General features: G+C 43.1%; 1 protein-coding gene across 2 annotated transcripts in view; it reads right to left on the minus strand.

The window, feature by feature from the left end:
- Positions 1-241: 241 nt before the first annotated feature.
- The window catches only part of PLD5 (phospholipase D family member 5), a 101762-nt gene continuing 74229 nt past the window's right edge, over positions 242-27774 (minus strand). For both annotated transcript variants that reach the window (XM_066611485.1, XM_066611486.1), the window contains 6 exons: positions 19460-19587; positions 9482-9679; positions 8720-8859; positions 4759-4924; positions 2562-2667; positions 242-474 (listed from right to left, as the gene is read on the minus strand). In XM_066611485.1, the coding sequence (XP_066467582.1) occupies positions 242-474; positions 2562-2667; positions 4759-4924; positions 8720-8859; positions 9482-9679; positions 19460-19587 (971 nt within the window). The remainder of the gene's footprint in view (positions 475-2561; positions 2668-4758; positions 4925-8719; positions 8860-9481; positions 9680-19459; positions 19588-27774) is intronic.

Here is a 27774-nt window from a genome sequence, read left to right on the forward strand (position 1 = left end):
TCAAACCAACAAACAATAAAGCGGAAATGACATTCAGTGTCAGCAGTAATAAATCTAACGTTTGTAAATAATTCAGTATAGAGAATATAGTGTAAAGAACATTTTATATAAGTGTGCTTTTTCCTATAAATTTTTTTTTTTTTGCGTTTTTAAAAGTCTGTTGTCTGTAAATATGAAAGAGGAGGTCAGGATCAGTCCCATTCATTTCCTCCATGTGTTGTACCGAGTAGGAAAGCAGGCTTCAGTTCATATTGCTCATGGCAGTCTTATTGGCTGCTGCTTTGCTATGTTTGTAGCTTAAACAACTTGGATTCTTTGTTGGTGAATTTTTAGCATAATGTGAATACCAGTCCCTTTCAAACACAGCTTTAAGTTGCTTGACTATGCTGGTTTTGTTCCCTGTGTCTGTCTGGTTGATGACAAGTCCAGCTCCAGCATTCTGATTAAAATAGGTCCCAACCCAATCAAAATTACCTATAAATAAATACAAATGCAAACAATAAGAAGATTGGGAATGAGCAGATTTATCAAGAACAACGCTTACCCTTAACCTTTCCTCATCCCAGTCAAAGCAAATGCTGAACTCTTTCCCTTCCTGCATTTGACTCCACTAAAACTAGCGCAGATTTAAATCTTGCATGATGTTCTTCTTTGCTCTGTGACTTGTCTGAGCTATAATCCCACCTTTGGGCAAAGAGTATCTAATTATCTTCTTGCTTGGCCCTATCATTATTGCCATTAGTGTCAAGGCTAGAAGTCCTTATTGTATGGAATTATGGGGTGTTATTCTTTTACCTTTGTGTGTTTTAAGAGACATGTTTAACACAGAAGAAAGCCCATTCAGCTTTTATGGCTTTTAAGTTTAGGGGGGATAGAAAGAGAAATTTATATTGTGAGGAAGGTGGCACAGTTCCTAGGCAAACTTTCACTGCAAACCTTTGGAACTGCAGGAAGAAAAGGCTCTCATTGGTTCCTTAGTCTAGCATGTGATTTCAAACAGAGGAAAGACAGAGAAAAGAAGGAAGGTGAGTTGTTGAGTAGTCTGGTAACTTTCCAGACATGCTGAAAAGAGCTGAAGAAAGGAAAGGCTGAAGGAGAAGTAAAGTCTGGAATGAGAGAAGTCAGATTAGTACCAGGTTTGCAAGCTCTAGGGTGTAAAGGGGCAAATGGTTGTGAAAGATGTTCTGAGTGTATAGCAACTGTCCTTGCGCCCGGATGTTTGGCTGCACCACCCAGACTGCAGATGGAGGACTGAAAATGATTGAATGTTTCTCTGCGCAAAACATTCCTTGCACATGAAAGAGTAGATTCTGGGGAGGAAGGTAAGCGGGCATGTAAAAAACTGAAGTTAAAAAAAAAATGCATGTGGGAGGGGGCACAATTGAGACCAAAAGTTCCTGCCTCTGCTCCTCTCACTCTCCAATGTTTTACCTCAGTCCTCTCCTTCCCTCTGCATTTCCCATTCCTTCTTTTTCCCATTCCCACTCTTCTTTTTGCAGTGCAGGGAGGGGGAGGGGGAGGAGGAGAAGTGAAGGCATGTAGGCGAACAGAGAAGGGCTCTTCCTACCAATCTGCTGCCTGAGGTGATCATTTCAGTTGACCTCATGGATGAGTTGGTCTTGCTCTCATCCTAATTTCACCATGTGCTGTGCCCTCCTCACAATATGTATGAAAGATCCTCATCTGCCACCATGTTGCTCATTTAAGAGCATATTTAGTATGGCTTGTGCAGCACAATCCTATCTTGCGCTGGAACAGGCAGGCCAGGAGGCTTGCGCTGCATCCAGTGCAAGATAGGGTGCCAAAGTGGCTCAACTGAAGGTAAAGGGAAATTCTTCCCCTTACCCCTGCGTAAGCCACTGCAGCCCCGTGGGTCACCTCGGACTTGTGCCACCTCCTGAGGAGAGCGGAGTGACTTGAAGCCGCTCTGCGCTGCTCTGGAACAGGGGCTGGGATCCGGCATAACTGCTGGGTCCCAGCCCTGCCTCCTGCTTGGCCAACGCAAGGCTTCCTTCCTATGTAGACACAGGGGCTGGATTCAGAGGCTGGTGCACCAATTCTCAAGGAGGTGCAAACATACCTTAAGGGACTTGCACCGGCCCAGGGCGCTGTTAGGATTGCGCCCTTAGGGCCCAATCCTATCCAATTTTCCAGTGCCAGTGCTGCTGTGCCTATAGGGTATTCACTGTTTCCTGTGTTGGGGAGGCAGTCTTGGAGACCTCCTCAAGGTATGGGAACATTTGTCCCCTTACCTCGGGGCTGCATTGTGGCTACCCCGGTGCTGGAAAGTTGGATAGGATTGGGCCCTTAGTTGTTTATATTGTATTGCCTGGTACTAGATTGTAGCATTAGGCAAGAGATTCTTAGCTATTTCTGTGAAGGGTAATGGATCATGTCCCATTATTTCTAACTTCTCACATGCAATTCATTAATTAAGAAGTCAGAAGTCTGTCTAAATTACCCATTTAATTCTCAAATATTTTTATTATGTATTCTATTAGCTGCAGAACAACATGTAAAACCAGTCTGGAACTGCATTAGCCAATGTTTCACTTACTTACCAATGTAAGCAGCTCTATCAGTCACCACATATTTGTTCCGATTTAGTTTTAGAAGGGAAGTGTTCTTAAAAAAACAAGCACTTTCTTCTTCAAGTTCAAAGAATTTCTGCATTTGAAAAGAGCCTGTTAATGAAAGCTATTTTCTTGACAGCGCCCCAGAAGAAAAATACAGTTAATCTACAACGTCTGAAAAAAGTGAGAATAAAGAACAGAAAACAACACTGAAAAGACATCAATTTATAAGGATTCTATGGGAAATCCACATTCTATGCAACTTTGTCAAGGTAGATTGCAGTGAGGGTGATTTTTAAAGGAACATATGACAGGTTGGCCTTCAAAAGAAGTTTGGCATCTAATTGCCAGTTGTAATGATGCAAACAAGTTATTAGACATCATCCAGCAGCAGTTCACAAGGAAATGTAGTGTTGAGAAAAAAACTGCCTGTACTGAGCAGCAGCGTAAAGAGAAAGAGGCCTGTATCCTTAGCAGCAGGCATCATGAGACAGAGGAAGAAAGGAGATGGTTGCGTTCCCTTGCTCTTCTCTTTTTTTGTCCACCTGCTCCCCTTAGGGAATGTATGGATGTAAAATTCAAAAGAGAAGAGCTTTACAAAAACATGTCTTTAGCTATGTAAACTGATTGCAAACTTTTTTTTTAAAGGGTATATATAAATATTCTTAAGGCACAATCCTAAGGTGGACTTGGGCTGGCACAAGTCCCTTACGTCAGCCCAGGAGTGTCACAAAAATGCCGTAAAACACGTTTGCACCTATCTGAGAGTTGGGGAGGCCGGTGCAAGGAGTTGGGGAGGCCTCCCTATGCCGGATCCGGGGGAGTGGGCAGGGAGTGGGAGGCAGGGCCGGTATCCTGTAGTTATGCTGGATCTTGACCCAATTTCCAGGCAGCATAAAAGTGGCCCCTGGTAGATCCGTTCTACATGGGTCTGCACCACCTCATCACTGTGCTGCAGTGGCCCCAGTGGGTCTACTCAGATCTGCACCAACGGACGAGGTGGCGCAGAACTGAGTAGACCCACTGGGGCCACTGCAGCATGACATGGGATAAGAGGAAAGGTTTCCCCTTGCCTCAGGCTGCGCCACTTTTGGCCCCAAACTTGTACTGGATGCAATGCAGGCCCACTGGCCTGCCTGCTCCAGTGTAAGTTAGGATTGGGATGTTAATAACTAGATAATTCTAAGATTGCTTTCATTACAGAAAAACTGCATAGCCAGAAAGACAGTTCATTTTGTGGAATGACCATCTGCACTGGATGGTTCCAGAACAACAACAGCCCATAACTTGTGCCCACCAATTTGGTATCCAAGCTCACCTGGTTCTGGGACTGGAGAACATTCACAGCCCATGAAAGAAAGATGTTCTCACTTATTCCCACTAACTACACTTCTGATGATGGTGGGACAATTGTGTGCTTGTTTGATAGCTTCATTTGAGAAAGAAAGAATGACACTGTGTGTTGGGCAGAACAAAAACAAGGTTCTTAGGCTTCATTCATGTAATCAAGGAAGATCGTAAAAACTGGTTTTAAGATTTATTGGACCAAGAAAACATTCACTATCTCAACATATTTCACCCTTCTTGAGGGGAGTATATATTGTCAGCATTAACATAAAAGGGCACACCATAACTGCAGAGTGTGCCGAACTGACAAGATTTAAACCTGATAAAAGCTAAGAGGAGAAAGTGCTGGTACATGAGATGGGAAATTACTGGGATGCCTTTAGTATTTTGAATTAATAGAAAAGAAGATTAGGCATTATATGTTGCAGTTAGAGTCAGCCCAAGACCTCCTAGTGCCTGAGACGGCAAGCCAAATGCTGCACCCCTTACCCAATGATGTCCCAGCTTCTCCTCTGTCTCCCACTCTCAAGTGCTCACATTCAGCACCCTCCCCCCCATCACATTTTATCTTTCTTTCTGTCCCCTTCCTCCTTTTCCTTTAGGGAGTAGAAGCACAATATAGGGAGCAGTGGAAGCAAGTAGGCTTGTGTTTCCCACTAATAAGCTGCCTGAGGCAACCACTTTAGTTGGCCTCATGTATAGGCCGACCCTACAATAAATGATTAAAGTATAATTCAGTTATAAATTTCAATTCAAATGAATTTTTGAAAGATGGCTAAAAAGGTTTACTTGGAAAAGCTTTTAGATTTAAGAGGAAAACAACATGAGGAATACTTACAACTTTTAAACTACAACCAGAAACTTCTGTGCAAATTGCTTTAAGAGATGAAACAAAGTTAACCGTGAGTGGATCTGTGTTTTTTGAATAACTTATGAGGAGTCGTACTTTAATATTGCGTAATATGAGTGCTTCTCTTATCTTTCCATCCAAATATGGCCAGTACCTGTGGAAAGAGCATACAACGTTATTTAGAGAGAGAAAAACATTAGAAAAAAACATTACCTAGCTCAAGAAAACCTAATGAATACAAGTATGGCCATTAGTAGACCAAGGAACAGATTGCTCTTCTCCAGACATTTCTAGCAGAATGTGGTACCCATGTGGCTCCTGGTTCATATATCTGGCCAAAGGGGTAGAACTCTCAAATGAGAGGAGAGAATTTGTCCCCACTTACTGATTGAGACACAAGTCAAATACTTTTGGCCATAGTCTGACAAAAATGCAAGTAATTACAAAGAAAACATTTGAAGACAGAGCTTCTATAAGATGATGTGGTAGCTACAACTGCAAAGATGGTAAGGCAACTTTTTTCCTGGTCAGGATGGTCATGGAATACAGTCTTTCATCTTCCCTGCAATGACATCTAGGTCAGCCAAGAAACCTAGAAGAATAACCAGCTGCTAGAAAAACAAGCCCTGTGTGGTAGGACATCTTTTTAGGGGGAACAATTCCTATAGGGTTTTTTAAACATAGGGGTAGTAGGAACAAAACTGAGAACTGGAAAAGGAAACAAAAAAGTGGAACTACTTATAGTTTTATAGAGCCTGCAGTGGGTCGATAGTCTGTATTAGAATCATACATCAAATATGAGAAAATAATAGCTTCTTCCCCAGGTGGTGATTGTTAATAGGCAAGGTTGTGAAAAAAGATCAAACTGTGTATGTTTCTGACATAGCGAAACACTGTAGGAGGCACTGTCCAGCTGTTCACCTTCAGCGTGTGACATATTAAGAACAAATACTTAACCAGAAATGGGGGGGCATAGTTCAAAATGTCAATTTTTCACGTGACCCGTTTCTTGTCACAAAGAACAATGGGACATGCTTGTTGAAGAACATTTTTAATAACCAGGACCTTACACCAGCGGCATCACGAGGGTTTGCATCACCCGGTGCGGGAGGCCAGCGCATCACCCCCATGCAGTGGGCAGGGCAACACTCCAGGTGGTGGGCATGGTGATCTACCATCGCCCCACCCCCACTGGTTTTTTGGCTGTACCTTTTGATAGAATAAAGATATTTCAACCCAGTTTGTTTCATCGCATTCTGCATGAAATTCCAGATTGATTGATATATAACATGATGGTATTATTTTTGCAAACTGGGATTTTAGTGATTTTGGTCACTAGTGATGTCACCTCCCCCCAGGGTGTCAACTTACTAACACCTTATTGGAGCAGTTCTCAAACTTTTAGCACTGGGACCCACTTTTTAGAATGACAATCTGTCCAGGACCCATCATAAAGCAAATTAAAATAAATAATTATAAATAAATTAAAGCAAAATAAATAAATAAGGGGGAGCCAGTCCTGTTCCACCAAGTGAATTTTCTCTGTAGCCTGCCTGCAATAACCCCCCCCCCAAAGAATCAGTAAGATTTTCACCCCTACCCAGGACCCAGTTCAATTTAAGTTCTTATATTTCAAGCATATCACTATCGGGACCCACCTGGCTTTACAAGTCTGAGAGCCCAATCCTATGCCTGTCTACTTAGAAGTAAGTCCCATTATAGTGAGTGGGGCTTACTCCCAGGAAAGTGTGGATAGGATTGTAGCCTAAAACAGAAAAAAATTTCACCCTACCCTGTCAAGCTTCTGTTTCATTCTTTTTATTGGGGGGGGGGATGCCTTCTGGAGCATTTGTTGAGCTCCAGTTGCAAAATCAGGACCATTCTGCTGATTTCACATTTCCCTTTGCCTGACCTGCCAAGGAGCCAAGGCATGTTTGCTTACTCATGAGTAAACTCGGCCATGTGGCTTAGTTTTGCTTTCCATAGGGCTCAATACATTCACTAGCTTGGAAGGAGGGACCTCCTTCTCGGGTGTATTTTTGGGGGCTGCATTCATTGGATCAGGACCATTCTGATGTTGTTGGATTCCTCTCAGCCTGCCCTTTCAGACGGACTAAGGCATGTTCACCTACTCATGAGTAATTGCGCGATACGGCTCAGTTTCTCTTTCCATTGGGCTCCATGCATTTTTTGTTTTCCAGTTTTTTGCCAATAACTTTTGATAAAAAGGAGATATTTCACTCCTGTTTTTTACATTTCCGCTGGAAATTCCACATCCAACGGTATATAACATGATGGTATTACTCCTAACTGCCGTGATTTTAGCACATCACCCTCCCAGTGCGCGTCACCCTCCCTTGTGCATCACCTGGTGCGGTCCACACCCCCCACACACCCCCTAGCGATGCCACTGCCTTACACAGAAAGAACGCATAACTGCATGTCTTCTGTGGTTGAGTGTTAAGATGTGCTCAATGACCACCTTCTACTGTTTTAAAGTTATCCATGTCTAATAAATGAATACACCCTTCCCAACTGGCATGGTATTTTGTACTAAGAAGTGGCCTTGATTCATATCAACTTAATTTATATCATCCACAGACAACTGTGACAACTCACCTAAGGATAGACATAGAGCTTTTCCATTCTATCTTCCCTTTCTGTATGTAGCCCACTGAACACAAAGACTATTTCTCTCCACTTCCATCTTTCCCTTCTTCTTCATCTAACTTTAACCAACTAACGTGGAGTCCGGCGATCTATTTCCAAGTTTCTTTAGATTTGATCCTCTTCATCAATTTAGCAAGAACTCTGAGGCCCTTTCGATTTTATATTTGGTCTAATGATAAGCCTCCCTTGGCCTGGTACATTAGCCCCCTTCTTGGAGACTTGACTTATTGGGAAAGGGTGATGGGCAGCCAGAAGTAAACTCTCCAAACTGCAATTCTGGGTTAGTTGCCTAGTCTTCAAGGAACCATTGTGGCCCTCTGTTATTTTGTTCTTCCTCGTAGCAACCAAGCCAAAGGTGCCAGCTCATTTCACTTCGCCTCACCTATTCTTCTTTAAAAACTTTTTTCCAAAAGTTCCACTATTCTCCTTTTCACTCTGGAGCCAGACTTAGGACAGACAAAAGAAAATATTTCTTTACCCAGTGTGTAATTAGTCTGTGGAACTCCTTGCCACAGGATGTGGTGATGACATCTGGTCTGGATGCCTTTAAAAGGGGATTGGACAAATTTCTGGAGAAAAAGTCCATCACAGTTTACAAACCGTGATGGGTATGTGCAACCTCCTGGTTTTAGAAATAGACTACCTCAGAATGCTAGATGGTAGGGAGTGGCACCAGGATTCAGGTCTCTTGTTGTTTTGTGAACACTTTGAGGCATCTGGTGGGCCACTGTGAGATACAAGAAGCTGGACTAGATGGGCCTTTGGTCTGATCCAGTTCTTATGTTCTTATATTCAGTTGTACACCCAGGGAATTCTGGGAAATACCGAATGCTGTATATGTGCAGCATCACAGCAGAGACCCCTTGCTAATTTTCCCACCAGTCTTGTACTCCCTTTCTTTCTAGTTTATTGAGCAATATTGGTTTTCTAGCCATTTCAATTAATGTTGGTTTGTATGTGTCCCCCCCCCCCCGCTCCCTATTATTGTAAATAATCCTCTCAATAAACAGAGTGTGTTACATTCCAACCTTTCTTCTCTGGTTGGAAGTGGGTGTGCTATGGCCAACAGTCACTTAACGTGTTTTAGGAAAATATATATGTATCTCAGAGCACTTGTGGTAAAAGCCTGCTATGGAACTCTCATTTAAATCTGCCATCCAAGAGAATTTGGGCCACAGAACTTCACCCTGCAAAACCTTCTGTTAGTTTATTTAATAAGCAACAGTTCATTCCTCTTATTACAATGACATACAATTATAGATTTCTAGCATTCACAAACCTTCTTTCATTTGAATAATTGATTATAGGCAGGTAGTCCATAACAGCTATGTACACAAACTGTTTGGCACCATCAATAACACTGAAGATAGCATCAATATCCAAGACCCTATTTTTAGGGCACAGGAGCTTGGGAGAATTCTGTGAAGGCAAATGAACAGAACATGTATTAAAGTTGTACATAGCATGTGCTTTGCCATCTCATCTTTCTTAAGTGCCGAATACACAAACATCTTAAACTCCATCAGTTCAGATTAGGACCATGTTGCGGAAAAGAGGAAAGCCTCCACTCCTCACACCTCAGTCCAGATCCTGATTGAGTCCCTCTATGGCTGCTATTTATGTTACAAAAAACAAACCACAAACCAAACCCTACACTAATATAACACTGGGATCCTGCTGCAATCATTGTAATTTGCACTGCTCTTGTTTTCTCTGCAGCATTCCAAGAAGAGACTCAAAAAGTCCAAATTGTTTTCACCATCACACGGGAAGATCAGGAGTTGATATGTAACTAAACTTGGCTTGTTCTGAACCATTTTTTTAAAATCAAGGCAAACTGTAGAATGGAAACGTCAAAAGCTTATAAATGAATGCGTTAGAGATTGGTCGCAGGCAAGTTTTAAGAGATGGGAGCCACTCAGACAGTAAGAGAACATATGAAATATATTGTATAAATATCAATTCAATCTATGTTTACATTCATGGTTTCTGCTAAAATGCCTCAATCTATATCAAAATAAGCAAAACCAAATATTCTCACCGAAACGAAGACTTGTGACTGGGTTTCATTCAGCTTAAGGGTCAAGTTATTTTTATCATCATACACTGCATACAGTCTCTTAGACCAAGTGGGTGGAACTTTGCTCTTGAATTTTAATGAGCTGTACAAGGCAAATATCCTTTGCAAATCTACCACCAGGCAGCTGCAATTGTACACAATGATGCCGAGTTCTTTCATCTGTGAAGCAAAAGAGCACATCATTCAGAGTATATTGATTGGCACATCTGTCTCCAACTAGTCAGTGTGGAATCTTTCACAAGTTAATTATTTTAAGTAGATAAATCAGTGAGACTATCACCCCAGTATGAAATAACAGTATAACGCTGACCTAAAATATAAAGCTTATTGTTTTTGTCTGCTTTGCATTTATTTACACTTATTTGAATCACCTATGGGCAGCTAAAAAAAGAACATATATAGAAGTATAGTGCCATTCCTGGTTGGGTCTCCACTGGGACCAAACGTTCACTAGACATCCCAGGAGCAATCTCTGGTCAAAGACCTAGCCCAAAGGATGAGGAAGGGGTGCTCAGAACTCCCCAGTTCTTCCTGAGAATCCTCTCCCCCAACGCCCACACATATAAACAGCTGTCCCTACCTGGACAAAATGAACTGTAGGAAGGGGAGGTGAAGGGACAAAATGGCTTAGAAACGAAACTCAATTCAAGAACTCCTAGGAGCTCCAAATAGTGGCACTCTGCCAATAACCAGAGTCAATTTAGGAGGACGGGATAGCTTCTCCCTCTGGATGAGACAAAATTAAGGACTCTGCCTACTTATCTAGGATGAGGTGCCATTACAAAGGTTCTAGAATGGCCCCTGGGAAACCTAGAAGAATGATGATGACATGTTACCTTTCCTCCCGTCCTATCTGTCCTTAGGACTCTTTTGATTTACCTCTTTTCAGGAAACACTTTCATTAACAGCAGGATATCATGACAGCATGCTGTATAGCACAGTCTCCTTTCTAACCCTTGAGAAGGACTGTATTACTTTATTTTTTTAGCAAAGGTTTTTCTGAAAACATCCAGATCACTACACATAAGTACAATCTTTTTTTCTCTACTAACACTGTGACGATTTTAAAAAATCAAGCCAAGTTGACCATAAGTATATGAATATACTAATGCTCATTCTGCTAACATTTCCATTATGTAGAACTTTATAGTATATTACTTTAATATACTAATAAATATGTATTATGTACTTGTAGCAACTGGATTGCATCTTCATTCTTTTTCTTAAATTTACTGTAGCTTTATGCTCCTCAGTTTTTATTGCTATAGTTACCTCCCACGTGTATTGTTGAGCTGTGCTTTCCACAATGCTTTCAACAAACACCTCCAAAAATTAATGTGTATTAGTAGACTCATTTACAGTGCACAGCAGTGCACTCCACAAGGCTTCACCGACATACGTGTATAAAAGCAAGGTAAGACTAGATTTAGAAATGCTTGTCTTTCCATAATCCCATCTTCTTTCCAGTATAATTCTATCTTCTCCCCAGTCAGGTTTGCTTGTATTTTGAGGAATGGATCTTTATCCTGAAAGTTTCACAATAAAACATCTCCCATCATTTCTGACTGTACTGCTAGTTTGGTATTTTTGAATGTAGTGGGAACCACAGAAAGAAAACTACATCACAGATGAAAATTCTTATATAAGGTCTTGTCACCAGAAGAACTTTTTTCAGTGTTCTCCTTGATATGAAAAGAGGTCAGAGAGCATGAGCTCTACACAGCAAGATCTCATGTGATGTGATACATAGCTGTTGTACTAATACAGAAATGAAAATTTGTTGGAAATTCTGTCACAGTGAAGCAAAACAATTGCCTATCTGCTTGAAATCCTACAACTGCTTAGAGATCATGAATGCCCCTGAAGCTAAAAGGCCGCCCTGAACAATAGGCTAAATATGTCTGTGGTCTGGCCTCTTTTCTAGACAGATGTAAGAAAACTGCTTTTCCCTTACATTTCTTCATAAATTCTAAAATGTCCTTTGCATTTGCCATGACTGCAATTTGGCACTCACAATGTATGCAGTGAATGTCTCCTCTTTATTTTGTAGACTAAGAGCCCAATCCTAAAAGAAGCGCCGCCATCAGGTGCAGTGGTGCCAAAGCAGCTACTGCTGCATCCTGCAGCCCTGTAGCAGATGTACGGAGGTCTCCTTGGGGGAAGGGAACTTTCATTCCCTTCCCCTGCGAAAAGCTCAAGCCCTGCAAGGCTTCTCAAGTCTATACCAGCTATTTGGCTGGCACAGACTTGAGAGCCTCTGTGTTGGGCCTTTTGGCCAGACATGGAGTTCAGGATCTGGTGGGTCCCACTCCCCTCTCACCCCATTCCCTCCCCTCCCCTGCCTATTCTGCCCACTCCCGACCTCCCTCTGCCCTGATACTACTTACTGCTAGTCAGCAATGCTGGAGCACCAGCTGGCCCTCAGAGCGGCACTGAGGCTCAGCGCCCATTGGCGTAGGCTCAGCACCCATTGGCGTAGGCTCAGCACCACTGGCCTCTCCAGGTACTGCAGATATGCCTTATGGCAGGTTTGCAACACCCAGCACTGGCAGTATGCTCGTACTGCCGGTGCTAAAGAATTCAGGATTGGGCTCTAAGACTGCAGTCTTCAACGGGCAGTGCAATCCTAACTTACGCTGGAACAGGCAGGCCAGTGGGTGTGTGCTGTATCCACTGCAAGTTTGGTGCTGTCTGTGACTCAACCAGGGGCAAGGGGAAACTTTTCCCCTTATCCCAGGGAGAATTGTAATAGCTCCAACGAGTCCACTAGGATCTGCACCACCTCAGGAGGTGGTGCAGAGCTGAGCAGAATGAAGTGGAGACGTTCCATGCCTCCCGGAGAACAGGGCTAAGATCCAGCATAACTGCTGGGTCCTGGCCCCACCTCCTGCTCCCTGCCTGCACCTGGGAATGCCCACCGCCCACCCTCCCCTGCCCCAAAATGCCTCCCTCTCTCCCCATCCCCACCCTACCCACGCGCCCTCAGACCCCTGCATTGGCCAAGCTTGGCCGACGCATACCTGCTTCTGCTGCTGCAGAGGCTGGATCTGCCTTCCATAGGCCGGAGCACCTCCATGCACTGGTACAGCTTACTCGCACAGAGGTGCAAAAGTGCTTTACAGCATGTTTGCTACCCTCCCAGGCCAGTGTAAGGGGCTGGTGCAGGGTGCAAAGAGGATTGCGCCCAGAGTTACCTGGGAATAAGTCCCACTGAATTCAGTGGGGCTTGTTTCTAAATAGACATTTATAGGTTTATGTTGTAAATAAGCCTGATTCTTTATTTACCTGCGTTCGTGCACATTTTCATTTCATCATCTCTCTTTCCTATAAAATCTGACATCCTGAGGCTTCACTATCTGCAATTATCAACTGGGTGAGAGACTGATAGTGCATTTCTGTGCATGACTAGTCAGAAGTAAGATCTATTGAATTTAAGGAAGTGTGTGTATGACTGCAGCCCAAAACAAATAACACTGCAAATTTGGGACTTCTGCCCCCACTACTGTCTGAAAGGTATACATGCAGCAAAGAGTGACCAGTTCTAGACTGCCACTTGCTAAAGCTTAGTAGCAAGTGAATCTGGTCACTGAATCTGGTCAGTGCCTTGATGGGAAGCCTACTCTGTACCCCATTTATTTTTTAAGACAGTTGGGATATACATGCAATAAATATACAGACACTTTTTGAAAGCATTAAAGTATAAGGGCATTTAGTCCATTGTTGAACTGTTAAGACTATCCACTGTTTGCCAACTCAATGCTGCTCTCTCATTAATCATTCTGACTTCAGTTTCAAAACTGGAATGGAGCCGTCCTGAGAAGGAGATACCGATACATAATGCTTACATTAATTAAAAATTGAAACAGTCTAATTATAGTTATTTGTAATACTATATTGAGAACAATACTGACCATTATTAAAACCACTCACTTGTAAATAGGTCTCTGGTGCTAGAGTATTACGTACTTTTGTTCAACAGTCCACTTGTATGTGATAAAGGGCACAATCCTAACCAGGTCTACTCAGAAGTAAGTCCTATTTTGTTCAATGGGGCTTACTCTCAGGAAAGTGTGGTTAGGACTGCAACCAAATTCATTTAACCCTGCACTTGAACAATTCTTGACCAACATTCAAACATATATTATTATTATTATTATTATTATTATTATTATTATTATTATTATTATTATTATTATTATTATTATTAACAGTATTTATATACCGCTTTTCAACAAAAAAAGTTCACAAAATGGTTCACAGAGAAAAATCAAATAACTAATGGCTCCCTGTCTCAAATGGGCTCACAATCGGAAAAAAAACAGTAGATAGTAGATCATTATGTCTTTGGCCAAAAAGTTGGTCAAGTCTTATTCAAATTCAAATATACAGTGACCTTTATATTCTTTTAAAGATTGGTGTAGAATGTGCAAAGCAAATACACAACATTTTCAAAATGGAAGGGAAAGACTGTAGACTATTCTGTTGTATGTCAGAATGCGTTCAAAAAAATCATTTTTGATGTTGCTTTTTTTCCCCCCCTGGTTCATTTTGTTGACTCATTTCAACAATTTGTTTCATTTCTTGCCTGATTTGGATACTTGCTTCATTTTGATTTTGATTTGTTTGTAAAATTGATTTTAATGAGCAAAATTCCATTCGAAGTATCTTCTTAAAATTTCTACTCAGAATTGGATGCAATTAGATGCATACAGGGATGGAGTATCTAAGGGGGGGAAAAACAGCTATCGGCAATAGGGTTTTAATTCTATGTGCATCAGTTAATCCATTTCTGCCCAGCCCACAGGGTGTACACATTTGATCCAAATTGCGCATATGCAAAACTGGGCAGAAATGGCTTAAAAACCTGCTACTTGGGGGGGGAGCACTGTTGACCAATCACCATTACAGCCACAGAGGCTTGAGCAGCTGGTAAAGTAAAACTTTTTTGAAGCTGGGTCCTGATGCTAAAATGTTTGAGAACCACTGACCTAGCCCTAGAGATTAACAGATACCCCTAGGCAAATGTCTCAGCTTGTCTCCGCTGAGCCTGGTGCTTCCTTTTGGCTAAGATCCTTTTGAAAAAAGTTTCAAAGGCAGTGACTTTTTGCTCCCGTGGCTGGCTCCTGCTATAAGAGAAGTTCCAGAGTTCCAGCCCCTCTCACGCCCCCACAACATCTTTTGTGTTTCATCATAATAATGAAATTAATAATGACCTGAAAGAAGGATCCAAAACTGAGAAAAGAACCTGGCACTGACTTGTAACAGTGTTGCACGCATATCATAGGGGCCTCAATGGAGCCAATTTGAGGGTAACATCCCAAGTGCAAAGATCAGACAAAAGCTACTCTCTGTCCAAGTTCTGTTTGATGTTCAGTAAAAGAGCTTAATTCCACTAAATGTCAGAAATGCTTTATCTTAAAGGCGCCAGATGGGCCTTTTCATAACTTCAAGAAACTCATCAGCCTATGAAAAAGAAAGTCAGATGAAGATATAGTCGGGGGTTTTTTTTTCCTTTACTACATACAGTTTTGTAATGATGAGATACAGCTGTGAACAGAAATATGTCTCAGCTATCAAATCTAACTGTAAACTCTGGCTTGGCAATGTTATAAAGAGATTTTAGTTATTGATGTATATTTAGAGCCTGATGGTAGCTTACTTAAATATCTACAATGTGACACCATAAAGCTATTGGAGTGTTTTCATCTGGTGCCACACTGTATTTAGTGACGTGTGCGAGTTAATGCTGAACGCAGAATGCAGCCATTACTTGAGCAGTAAACTTTATTTAATATGTCAGTTTAGAGCAGTGCTATTCAAACTGGGGCATTGTGACGCTCCAGCCTGAGGGCCCTGGTCTCTGCCCCCTTAAGGGGCGGGGGCAGCCTAGAGGCGGGGGAAAGGCAGCGGCGCCATCCCCAGGTTCGCGCCGCTCAGGGGGCTGCAGGGGCTTGGGCGCACTTACCCAAGCCTCCTGCAGCCTCCCCGGGGTGCAGGGAGCCCGGCGCAACTTCTGGCAGGACACCCCGCAGCAGGGAAAGTGGATGTGGAGCGATCGTGCTCCACTTCCGCTTTAGCGGGGGTGGGGCGCAATCACTCCTCATTCACTTTCCCAGCTGCGGGGAGCTCTGCCAGAAGTCACGCCGGGTTCTCCGCACCTTGGGGAGACTGCAGGAGGCTTGGGTAAGTGCACCCAAGCCCCTGCAGCCCCCTGAGCGGCGCAATTCTGGGGATCGCCCCACTGTCTTCCCCCCACCCCCGCTGCCTCCTCCCCTGCCCCTGCAAAGACTTACTGGTTCTCAAACTCTCCCAGAGAGTTTGAGAACCACTGATTTAGAGTGTATGGGTAAGATCACATTAAGGAAATTCACAAAGTCAAGGGAGCTGTTTCTAGCTCATTTCCTAAGTTTATAGTGTCACCAGGCAACAGTACCGGAGAAAACATACAGACCTTTCTATTATAAGACATTAGAATACTTTGATTTGTAGAGGACTCCTTGATTCAGACATTTTATTAAGACATGAACAGTCTGCACTCCTTTCAAGTCAAGCTTAGTTCTCAAAATAGGAGGCAGCTGTGAAAATTCACAGACCCAGCACTGTTTAGGTTTGTTGACAAACTAAAGCGAATTGTGAGGTTGTAACCATGATAACAAAAAGAGGGCCTTACATCAAAAACATTAGTTTCAAGATGTGAATTATCACCTTTATTGCCCTACATGACTTACAGCCTAATCCTATCCTTAACCTCTCCCCCCCCCCCGGCCGGTGCAGCCATACCAAAAGTTGCACACTGTATCAGTGGGGGGACAGATCAAGAAGCTTCAGAGGGTAAAGGGGATTTATCCCATTTTCCTTCTGTACCTCTCCTGCCTCACAATGGGTCTCCATGGACTTGCACCAACCCTTAAACTGGCACAAGTCCAAGAAGAGGGAGGGGGCAGGGGGGCTGTGAAAAAGGAGGATAGGATCTAGCACACACCATTTCCACTGGATCCACCCCTTCCTGCCCCTCCCTGCAGTCTCCCTGCCCCCATCCTTCCAGTGCCCTGTTTTGCCCCCTCCCCATCCCCATTGCTATCTTACCTGCTCTGGCCGGTCCAGGTAGGTCTGGTGACATCTCAGGAGCGCTGCCACCTCTTAAAGCAGCACTCCCAAAATGGCCACTGATGGAGCACTGCATGCTCTGTTGGCAGCCATTTTATGACAGCGGAACTCTACTATCATAAATGCTTGTGCCCAACAGCCCAATCCGGAATAGAATTGGGTTGTAAGGACCAAGATACCTGAAGGAGCACATTCCTCCCTCACTCCATATAAATCTATCCATGCTGTAAGATCTGGTAGAGAACACAGAAGCGAAAGGGTCCCTTCTAGCTAGAACAGGGCTCTGCACACCCTGGCCTGGGGGCTAAATCCGGCCCTCCAGAGGATTTTACCTGGCCCGTGCAGTTCCCCAGCCACTCATGGCTAAAATAGCTTAAATAATGCACTTCCAGGTCTCCAAGCACGGGTATATACCACATTCAGCCACCAGAGGTGCTGAATGTGATGCAATGTAATGGAATCAAATAATTCCATTACATTGCATTACACTCAGCATCTCTACATGGACCCTGGTGGAGAGGAGTCTGGCAAATCTGTCTTCTTAGAAAATAACTTTTGGGGCAATTGATGTTCACCTCCCCTTGGAGAGTTTTTCTCCATCTCCCATGACTTTTTTTTACAGCATTAACTTGGACAACTTTGCCAACAACTCTAATCTTTTTTTTTTAACCCTTCAGCTACAGTTATTAAATATTCTGGACTAGCAAAATGTATCCCTGTACTGTCATGTATCCCCACACAGTCATGGAGTATACTCTTAATACTGAATCTGCATATGGTCTTTAGGATTTCAGATAAGGGCAGTAAAGCAAAGGTTCTCTAAGGTTTTGGAAAAAATATGCCGTGAACAAAGATTTTCATCTCTGACTTGAAAAGTCATAAAAGGAAATAATCCATTTAAATAGTCCAGTGTTTACCATAGCCTTAAACCAATGGTTCCCAAACTTTTTAGCATCAACACCCACTTTTTAAAATGACACTCTTACCGGGACCCACCTAGGTTTACGAGAATTTAAAAGAAGATCTAGAAAGAAATAATATTCTTATTTATTTATTTACAAGTAATAATATTTTGTTTTGTTATTTACAAAAAAACTCAATCCATTTCTCATCATGAAGCAGCCCTAATGAACTTTAATGAATGCTCTCCTTCTTTCCCCACATTTTTCCCTAGGAAAAAAATAATAAAATCTTCTGATTTTTTTTTTTAAATTCTTTAACAACTAAAGCACATTTTATCTCCCTGTATTTACTTGCAAACTGCAAGAGCTCAGGTCCTTGCAAACCTCAGGAGTTGAGCTCTGCAGGGTAAGAAGCAGCTATCTCATTTTTCAATAGCCTAGGGCTGAGATATTCAATCTGTGCATCCCGCCTCCCTAGTGAGGCATGGCCAGCCTCCAGGGGCATGGCCAGGCATGGGGGGAGGGGAGGGGAGAGGAGAGGAGGCTGCTCTGTTCTGCTCAGCTGCCTCCTGATTTGCTGCTTTTCTGCAGCTGTGAACGAGGTGGGTGGGGCAGCGTGAGGCTGGGAGGGCATGTGAAACAGGCTGGGGGGAGGTGGGAGAGAAAGCTGGCTGGGCAGGCAGAGATGCCTCATCTCATCATGGAGCTCTCTCCATGTGCAACCTCGCCCCAAGGACTATATTTCCCAGTGTGCCCCTCACCCTGGGCATCCTGGGATTGGTCAAGGCTAGAGGAGAGAAGAGTGGGGAGGTGCTGCATCTCATCAGCACAGGGCGAGCTCCTGGCAGGCTTCAAAGCAGGAGGGAAGAGTAAGTCCTCCGCTTGGGGAGCCCAGCCTGCTCTTAGTGTCCAAATGCCCCAGCCGGCATCCCTCTGTCTTGCCTGGGGGGAACAGGGGTGGCATCTGCATGTTGGGTGTATGTGTGTGAGCAGCCACCATCTACTTTGGGGTGAGTTGTAATCTTGCTATCTGTGGCTGCAATCCTTTCCACACTTTCCTGGGAGTAAGCCCCATTGACTCAAATGGGGCTTACTTCAGAGTAGACCTAGGCTTGTGCATAGGCTTGGGGTCTGTGTCAGCTTAACCCAGGATCTTCACCTTGCTCTTTTCCGCCCCCCTTCAAAAAAGAAAAAAAGCCACTCTTGTTGGCTTTGTCTCCAAAAATTGATTAAAAATAAAAATCTCCATTCTTTTTTAGCCATTCACCTTTTTCCTCCTGCCTCCTTTTGGGGGGGGGGTACTCTGTTGGCTGCTATTGTAAGACAAAAGGCACAATCCTAACTAGGTCTACTCAGAAGTAAGTCCTATTGTGTTCAATGGGACTTACTCCCAGGAAAGTGGGGTTAGGATTCCAGCCAAACAGTCTTTGGGTCTCGGTTTGCATCAGTTTGCAATTAGCAGATACACACAAAACAAAGTCTTCCCCTCCCCCAGCAGATTCATCACTTCCCCCCCTCCCTTTCCTAAAACCTCCAGGTGTGCTGCTAACAAACTCAGGGCACAATCCTAACCAGGTCTACTCAGAAGTAAGTCCTATTTTGTTCAATGGGGCTTACTCTCAGGTAAGTGTGGTTAGGATTGCAGCCTCTGAGTGCTGGCAGCTGTTGTTTTTGTTTGTTTGTTTGTTTGTTTCTACTGTATAATTATAATACCTTCATCCCCATTTTGGGGGTAACTGAGGTGAGGTGTTGTAATGGGGAGCCGTGGCCAATGGCTACAAGGATCAGGGGAGGCGCGAGCCAGAAAAGTTCAAGAACCACTGGTCTAGGGCTTGAGGTAATTAGTTATCTGAAACGTGCTTGACAACATTCATAGCAAAAATTTCCATGGTGTTCTTTTAAATGCTTCTGATTTTGCAATTGACAATACCTGTCCCAGTGACTTCCAGTCTAAACTGGCGCTTCCAATATACACATGTTGTTTATCCACAATCCAGAATGATGACTGAAGATGGCCCTCATTGTATGCAGTCATGTTAATATACATCACTTCTGCACCTAAGGAGGAAGAAGAAAAAGACAGTTTCTTTAAATTGTAGAACAGGATAAAAGATTTACAGCCCAATCCTATCCAATTTTCCAGTGCCAGTGCGGCTGTGCCTATGGGGGAAGCACGGCTTCCTGTGTTGGGGGTGCAGTCACAGAGGCCTCCTTGAGGTTTGGGAGTATTTGTTCCCTTACCCCAGGGCTGCATTGTGGTTGCACTGGTGCTGGAAAGTTGGATAGGATTGGGCTGTTATATAGTTAAGTACGTTCAGAATTTAACTGAAATCGTCCCAAGATTACGCAAAGCCAAACAATTACTTATTTTGCCATTCTACGTAGTCTTCCAAATAAAAAACCGGGGTCTGCAGAATTGAAGAGGATTATACTTTGTCAAGTGTGAATGAACTTTCAGTTCCTCTGTCTGAAGTAATCAATACAAAAAGGGAGGTGGTACAGTAGTGTTGGAATAAATCAATTTTTTAAATGAGTACTTTACTTCACAAAAAAATCTAATACTTTAAATAGTCGCTTGCGAGTGTAAGGGCGCAATCTTAACCAACTTTCCAGCACTGGCCTAGCCGCAATGCAGCCCCAAGGTAAGGTAACAAACATGCCCTTGAGGAGGCCCCCTTGACTACCTCCTCACTGCGGAATACCGTGCACACCACATTGGCACAGCTATGTCTGTGCTGAAAAGTTGGTTAGGACTGTGCTCTAAGTGTTACAAAAGTAAAAAGTATTACATTCAGGAAGTTGTGCTTGACTGTTACACAGTCATTATTTTATTTCTGTATGAAGCAAGGCCTGCAGGAGATTAAGCTTTTCAACTCTAAAGCCAGCTGGAACAACAGTTATAATAGCTTACAACCCTAGGAACTTCCCTAGATTCCTGAGTTGGATAAAGTACCTTCTGAAAGACAAAGGAAAAGTTTCACATCTCCCTACGGTCCTCATCAACCTCATGATGGAGCTTACTTTAGGAGTTTATCCCACGGCCATCTGTCTAGCCACTGCACCCTCAGCCAGGTGAGGAGTGAAACAAAGGCAGAACTCATCATGGGCCTTTTCCCAACAATGGGAATTCTTTGATGGGCAGCCTAATCCTAAACTGTGTTGCCTGGCACAGCCAGGCCACATCGCATGGACTGCATCCTATGCAGCTTAGGAGGGGGCTGGAGGTCTCCTCGGGGTAAGGGGATATTTTTCTCTTATCCCAGCTAAAGCCTCAGCCACCCTTGGGGGCTTCTCGGATCCTCATCAGCTATGTGTGTGTGTGTGTGTGTGTGTAATGCCGAACTGATCGGAAGGGGAGTTAGGTGGATCTCACTTTGGGTTGCCGTTATCACCTCTGCACAATAAAACAAAAGAAAAAGCAGTTCCTTAACCATGCTCCTAGCAGAGTTTCTTCAATTGCAGAAGTGTGGGACTTCTGGTTTGAAGAAGCTCCTTCATTCACCGGGTCCATGTAAATCAAACTGAAAGTCCTGTGCTTCTGTGTTTGAAAAAACGGTACCAGGATCCAGATAAGGAGGCGACTGATCTGTTTTCTACCCTTTTTCGTGAGCAGAAAGTGGATCAGTGTGAATTGCATTTGAGCTGGGCTGGAGTGAGGCAGCAGTAGACTCAAGGTGAACAGCACCACCTTCTCACCCCCTGCAATCCGCAACTCTCATCACCTTGCCTAATGGATAGACCATCCCAGTTATCTCAGCCTTGTCAATGTCCTGCCACTCTTTACGTTGTAACAAGATTTCTCTCCCCCCCCCCCCGCCCCCATGCAGAAATGTTGGTTCCCTTGGAACATTTTCTGTTGTACTGGCTCATCAGCCTATACTGTACTATGACAAAAGAAATATTTGATAATCAAGTCAAACATTATTATGAGACATTATGAGACATAAAGCTATTCTTGCTGTGGTTTCAGTGTATTATTGTTAGACGAATGTTATTTTCAGTGTAAATGTAGATAATTCAGCATAGATAATTGCATCTGTTTTATATGCTGTTCCTAAACATCTCACTGATTTCAAAGGAACATACTTCAAAGTAAGTGAAGTTGGCATCAGCATTTATTTGTCTTGTTAAACATGTAATTGGCAGATCTTAGAGAAGTCCAGTGTTGGTTAAAAACAATTGCCTGGGGTGGGGGGCTGAGTTTTCCAAAAAACAGAGTAATTACTGACAGAGTAGCTATCTCCTATTGGAAAAATTCCAGTAGTACAGAAGGAAAGGATCACATCACCAGACATTTTAAGCTCCCTTCTTAGCTGTTTGCCGAAGGCTGGAGGTGTTCCAGAAGTTCCATTAGTTCAACCCCATAGCACTCAAACCAGGGAAAGTGTAAAAACAGAGGAATGCACAAGCCAAAAATACAAGTCTATTTTATCTCACTTCAGGCCCATAAACTTTTTAATTGGAAAATGTATTATTTCTGTATTCTTTAGGAATACAGTATTTTAAATACAATTTTATATCCCAGGAAGACAAATATTTTAGATTTATTTCCAACATGAGAAAAATCAAGTCTGCTATGTAAACATGTGAAGCCACAGACAGAAGTCAGCTGCAAGCTCCTGCATAGTTCACTGTAATTCTATAACTACTGGATCCTGTGCTCTCTAGCTGATCCAGCATGTACAAATATGCATTACAAATGTGCAGAGGTTTCCTACTCTCTTGGATCATTTCATTCAGCCACAAAGCTCACTGAGGAAGTCTCTCTCTCTCCCCCCCCCCCACCTACCTACCTTCTATAGGGGAAGTTGTAAAGATAAGAGAAATCTTGAGATTTATTTAAGAAATTATTTATTTTGAAATATTTAAGAGACATTTATTTTGAGATTCTTTCTTTGCTGAAAATTCTATAATGGGGTTAATGATAAGGAAAAAAATGGCAAGAAGGAATTTTATTAGTAGCCATTCACACTGTTGCTGAAGGACTCGCTGCCATCAAAATTGGGAACACACTTTACTACTGAAACATTCAGAGAGCTGAATATTTCTGCACCCTAGCAATTATTATAGAATCATGCTAAAATGGTAGCATCTCATGATTGTCTTCTACTCACACGTATATTCTAATTCGGTTAGACTTCACATTTTGTTTGCCGATCAATCTTCATTCTCTTGGGTTTTTATTTTTGGGTTTTCCTTTCCCAGATACTGATCTCTCAACCACCTTACCTTCCCCAACTGACATTACAGATATCTCTTCTTAAAAATATGAACATCATCCATATTCCTCCCGTGTATTTTAACAGCTCCAATAATCTTCATCTAAAACACTATTTCACATGCAGTTATGGCTTGCACTAAACACAACGTGAGGGCACAATGTGAAATTCTACCTCAGATTCCTGTGGCCTACTGCATTATCAAATGATGTTGGCTTTTGTGGAATGCCACTGGAACAATTACAGTTATCCAACAATTTAACATATTTGGGTGGGAAGACCATGGTTGTGTCCAAAGATTAAAATCCACGTAGTTAAAAAAGTTCAATGTTTCATTCTGTAACTTTTTCAGAACTTCATCAGAGAAATGAGCTTGCATAGGACACGTTGCTAGAAAGAAATCCAGAAACAGCAGTTAAAAAGCAGCACCCTTCAGGTGCTTAATGAGGAGTTGATTGCTTAGCTGTGGAATTCCATTTTGCTGATTGCATTCTTAAAGCAACCTCAGCCTAGTTACAGTAGTCAGGGCTTTTCAAACTAGGGCATCGCCTCAGCCTGAGGGCCCTGGACTCTGCCCCCTTATGGCAGAGGGGAAGGAAGCAAAGCTATCCCCAGGATCATGTTGCTAACAGGGGCGCAGGGACTGACATGCAATTACTAGTCCCTGCTGCAGCCTCCCAGCAGTGCAGGGAGCCCTGCGCGACCCTCTGCAGGGCTCCCCAGCCTTCAAAAAGTGAAAGTGGAGCAATTGCACTCCACTCAATTGTTTTGAGGAGGCGGGGCACAATTGCTCTGCTTTCACTTTCTGAAGGCTGGGGAGCCCTGCGGACAGTTGCGCAGAGCTCCCTGCACCCCCAAGAGGCTGCAGCAGGAACTGGTAAGTGTATGCCAGTCCCTGTACCCCCTCTTAGCCATCCCCCCACCCCTGCTGCCTTCCCTGCTCCCCATAAGGATTTACTACAGCCTTCAAACTTCCTGAGAACTGCTGCAGTAGTCCATCTCTGCTTCCTTATAAAGTTCCTTACTGTCTGTTTTTTTTAAATTGGAAGCCAGGTATTAGTAATATGTAGAGGCCCTTCTTTTCTTTTCAGCTCTACCCTATGATCAAGATATGCCAGTACACACATGTCCCAGTATCCATGGGGGTTCTGTTCTGGAACCCTCCACCGTTACATGAAGCTGTAGATACTGGGGGTGCCCCACCTCCGCCCTCAAGAGGGGAAGAGAATTGTGCTCCCCTCACTTCCAGAGGGTATTTGGAACTCCACAGAGGCCATGCAGCCTCTGCAGGCTTCAGAATGACTGTTTAAAGTCATAATCAGAAGTGACGTTTTTATGCCTTTAAAAGGCATTAGGAAGGCTGGGGAAGCATGCGCAGGGGTGGGTCATGGATCTGATCCACAGTTAATTGAAACCGCGGATATGGAGCTTCCCTTTATATTTCCATATACAACAGTGCAACAACAGCCCCACCAGTATAGAATCTGGCCTGCTAATGGATACGCCGTGGACCAATAGTGCATTGACTGAAAAATATAGCTAAATATAAGTTGCCACTATAATTATTTTAATATTTCATCTTTTGTCTGTGATATTTATGTTGCCTGTTTTCACTACAAAATTGCCAGATTAGACATTCTATGTACATCAAGTGTCCTGTATATAATATAATTCACACTAGGTGAACAGCAGATTGAAACCTGAAAGAGCAACTGCTCTGAAGCACAATTGTTCTTTGGAATCAGAAAGAAATAGGAGAGGGGTCTGATCATGGAAGGTTAACACCAAATTGTGCATATACTAAAACCTGCATCATAGAAGCTAACTTTTCATACAGCCTGACTATGTTTCTATAATCATACTGAGAAGGCTGTAAGAGAGAATATTTCACAGCACAATACATTTTTTTTGCCACGTAAATCTTGCAGTTTGGCCTTGGGATATCTCATTAAAATGCTATCAAAAAAGAAAGCCTTACAGACTCTTCATATGAATAAAACAAGGATACTATCAGGATTACCAACAGATATGAAAAATTACCTAGACTGCTCCAGCACCTTGAACAGCAACTTGACTAGGAGAAATCAACTGAGTTGTTAAAGGTATGGAGATAAGTATTTTTACCATGGCTATAGGTCAAGTAGCTGTTCAAGGCATGGGAGGAGGGGCACACAAAAAAAATTAACCCTATGGACTACAGACATTTTTGAATCTTCTGCTTCACACAGACAGCAGCCAACAGGAAAGCCATTTGAAGCAGAATCCATATGGTGATTGATTTGTGAGGCTTACCACTTATGTGCAGTGGTCTGCTGTGTGGATCTACTGCTGCAAGGATCTAATGGCAAGTGGAGAAAACTGTGTATGTGTGGTGAGCTACTGCACTCAGTAAGCCTGTCATACAGAGCAGCCGTCACACTGATCCCGTTTCATATAGTCTCCACCCTACCTGTTGAATAGGCTGCATGTCTCCTCATTTAATAAATTGAGGATGGTAGTCAGTGACTATCCCCAGATCACCCAGTGAGTCTGTGGGAGATGTGGAATTAAAGCTGGAGCTCACCACTTCCAAGCACTACACACAATTGTTTGGATCACAGGAAACTCAGAAGTGTCAACATTCAAATATGGAAGCTCCATGGGAACTTAAGGATGAACTTTCAATTTTTTATTCTTCCTTTACTGTTTTTTCTTTACCTCTTTAGAAAAGATAACTTTATTTTCAGTTTATCTATCTTTCCACATTAGTTCCTCATTTCAGGATGACTTACCCTCATTCTGATGACCACCTCATCACAGGATCTGCTTTCACACTTCCCTGCAAAGTGAATGAGAAAATGAGCCTGGTTTTGATGCTTTATGAGAGATTTAAGGTGGGAGTTTTCATTACATTTCATCCCCGCCTCCCATAAACCTAATGCATCTGGCCCTGGGCTTCAGATGAAATTATAAAGCAATGAGCCTGCCCCTTGCTAACGTCTCATTATATGTGGAACTCCAACGGGCAAGTTACATTCCCATAGAGCATTTCATGAATTGAATGTTGACACTATAATGGTTAAATTCTTGCTGGGCTGAATATATGTTGCTGAGTATGTCAAATCACGATACATCACAATGTACTCTTTTCAATACATGCAAAATTCGATGACATATGAAATTTAGTCACACAAAAGCAACAACCACAGCCTACCAATAAACACAAACACAGACACAATTCTTTCCACATAATTGCTGCACTTCTTCCAACAATCAAAAGTCAAAATGCACATTATATGCAGACTGTTGTACAGAAAATAGATAAGAAGAAGAGACACTGATGGGTAGGTAGACGACATGATTCTTGGTTCATTCCAGACTATTTCATAATTCTACATGCTTCCATAGCCCTTCCAATCAGAAACAGAGCTGCAGATAGACTTGTGGGTGAAGAGCGGAGAGGTGGGAGTGTAGTGACAGAACTAGAGGTACAGAGAAAATTATAGTAGTGAAGGAAGAGAGGAGTACTATGGGGTTATCTGTGAAAAAGAGGTTAACTGAGAGTTGGGTTTGCAGGTACACATGTGGCTGGAAAACAAAAATAGGGAAATAAGTGAGAGATGAGGTGCTGATGGGAGTGTTCACTGGGGGAGCAAAGCAGTGCTGGCACCAACGGCTGGGGGCTCTAGGACAAAGACGTATTCTGGAACCCCCACTGTGCTCACCTGCTCCCTAACGGGGCACTGTGAACTACTGCTGCCACTGGTATGGAAGTGCTATGACAGTGCCTTACAGCACTTTTGCGACACCTCTGGGCCAACTCAAAGGCAACTTGTACTGGCCCCAAGGGCGAGTGTGGACTGTGCCCTCATTGACTCCTCAATCCAATGCAGAATTGGGCTGTTGCATGGAGGCGTTTATGACAACGGAAGACATTGTCAGTCCCAGGAGCAGGGATGGTGGTGCAGGCCTCTGCCATATCCTCATCCCAGTTCCATGCCTGATAGCCCCACATACGGCTCCTCAGATTTGCACCAGCAATTTAGTTGCCCCATGTAGCCCCACTGGGCAGGCTGGAGCATTACACAGGATCAGGGGAAAAATATCACTTCCAGTCCCCCCTAATCAGCACTGGATACAACGTAGGCCACTCGACCCCGCTGTACCAGTGGAGGTTAGGATTAGGCTGCCCATCAGTGCACCAGCACTTGAACACTAACCTTACCTTTTTCATAATTTGCATAATTTGTCTCCACTATACCTAGTAAAATAAAAAAATTGAACAGAAAAGAAACATCGCCAAGAACAGAGAAAAAAAAACCCACTCTAATCTAAAGAAGAAATGTGGTACCCTCTTTACCAGCATGTTTCCATGTCTTATAATTAGCATGGGGTTTCAAACTACAAACGATGAAAAAATACATCATTTAGTCCAAATTTGGGATAACATCCCACACAGCTAAAAATACGAAGTTACAGATATGATATACATAGAGTGGGAGGACTCCCAAAAGAGAAACAATTAAAGTACATCACCTCAGCTACAAAAATACAACAAACACTATATAACAGATGGGATCAAATAATATATTTTGAATAAATGAACTTTCTCTTGTTCGTTTATAAGTTTGGTATGTTGCTTCGTCAAAATGCAGTAATGTTTTGCCTTTACACCCCACCCCCATAAACATGCAAAGCAAGTTATTTGGAATAAAATTGGGTCACATTTATTGAATAAAGCCAATCAAAAATCTTAAACAACTCAGCAGCAGTTCCTGCCTCACACTCCCACATCACAATGCAGACATCTAACCTAGATGGGAAAACAAACCAGTGCCCCTTTTGACTATCCCTAAGTGGACTCCAAGTTGTGCATTCCAGTTGTATTCAGGCCTGAAGCCACCTGAACACTCACTCTGGTAGTGTAAGGCCCTTTACTGGTGTCTCAAAAGGCAACAAGCCATTCTGCGCAGCCTGGCCACCAGCAAGGGACTGGGTCCACATGCCAGAGGATCGGGAATGTCCACTGGCAACAGTAGATTAGCAC

Source organism: Tiliqua scincoides, chromosome 1 (assembly GCF_035046505.1).
Source record: "Tiliqua scincoides isolate rTilSci1 chromosome 1, rTilSci1.hap2, whole genome shotgun sequence".
NCBI classification, from domain to species: Eukaryota; Metazoa; Chordata; class Lepidosauria; order Squamata; family Scincidae; genus Tiliqua; species Tiliqua scincoides.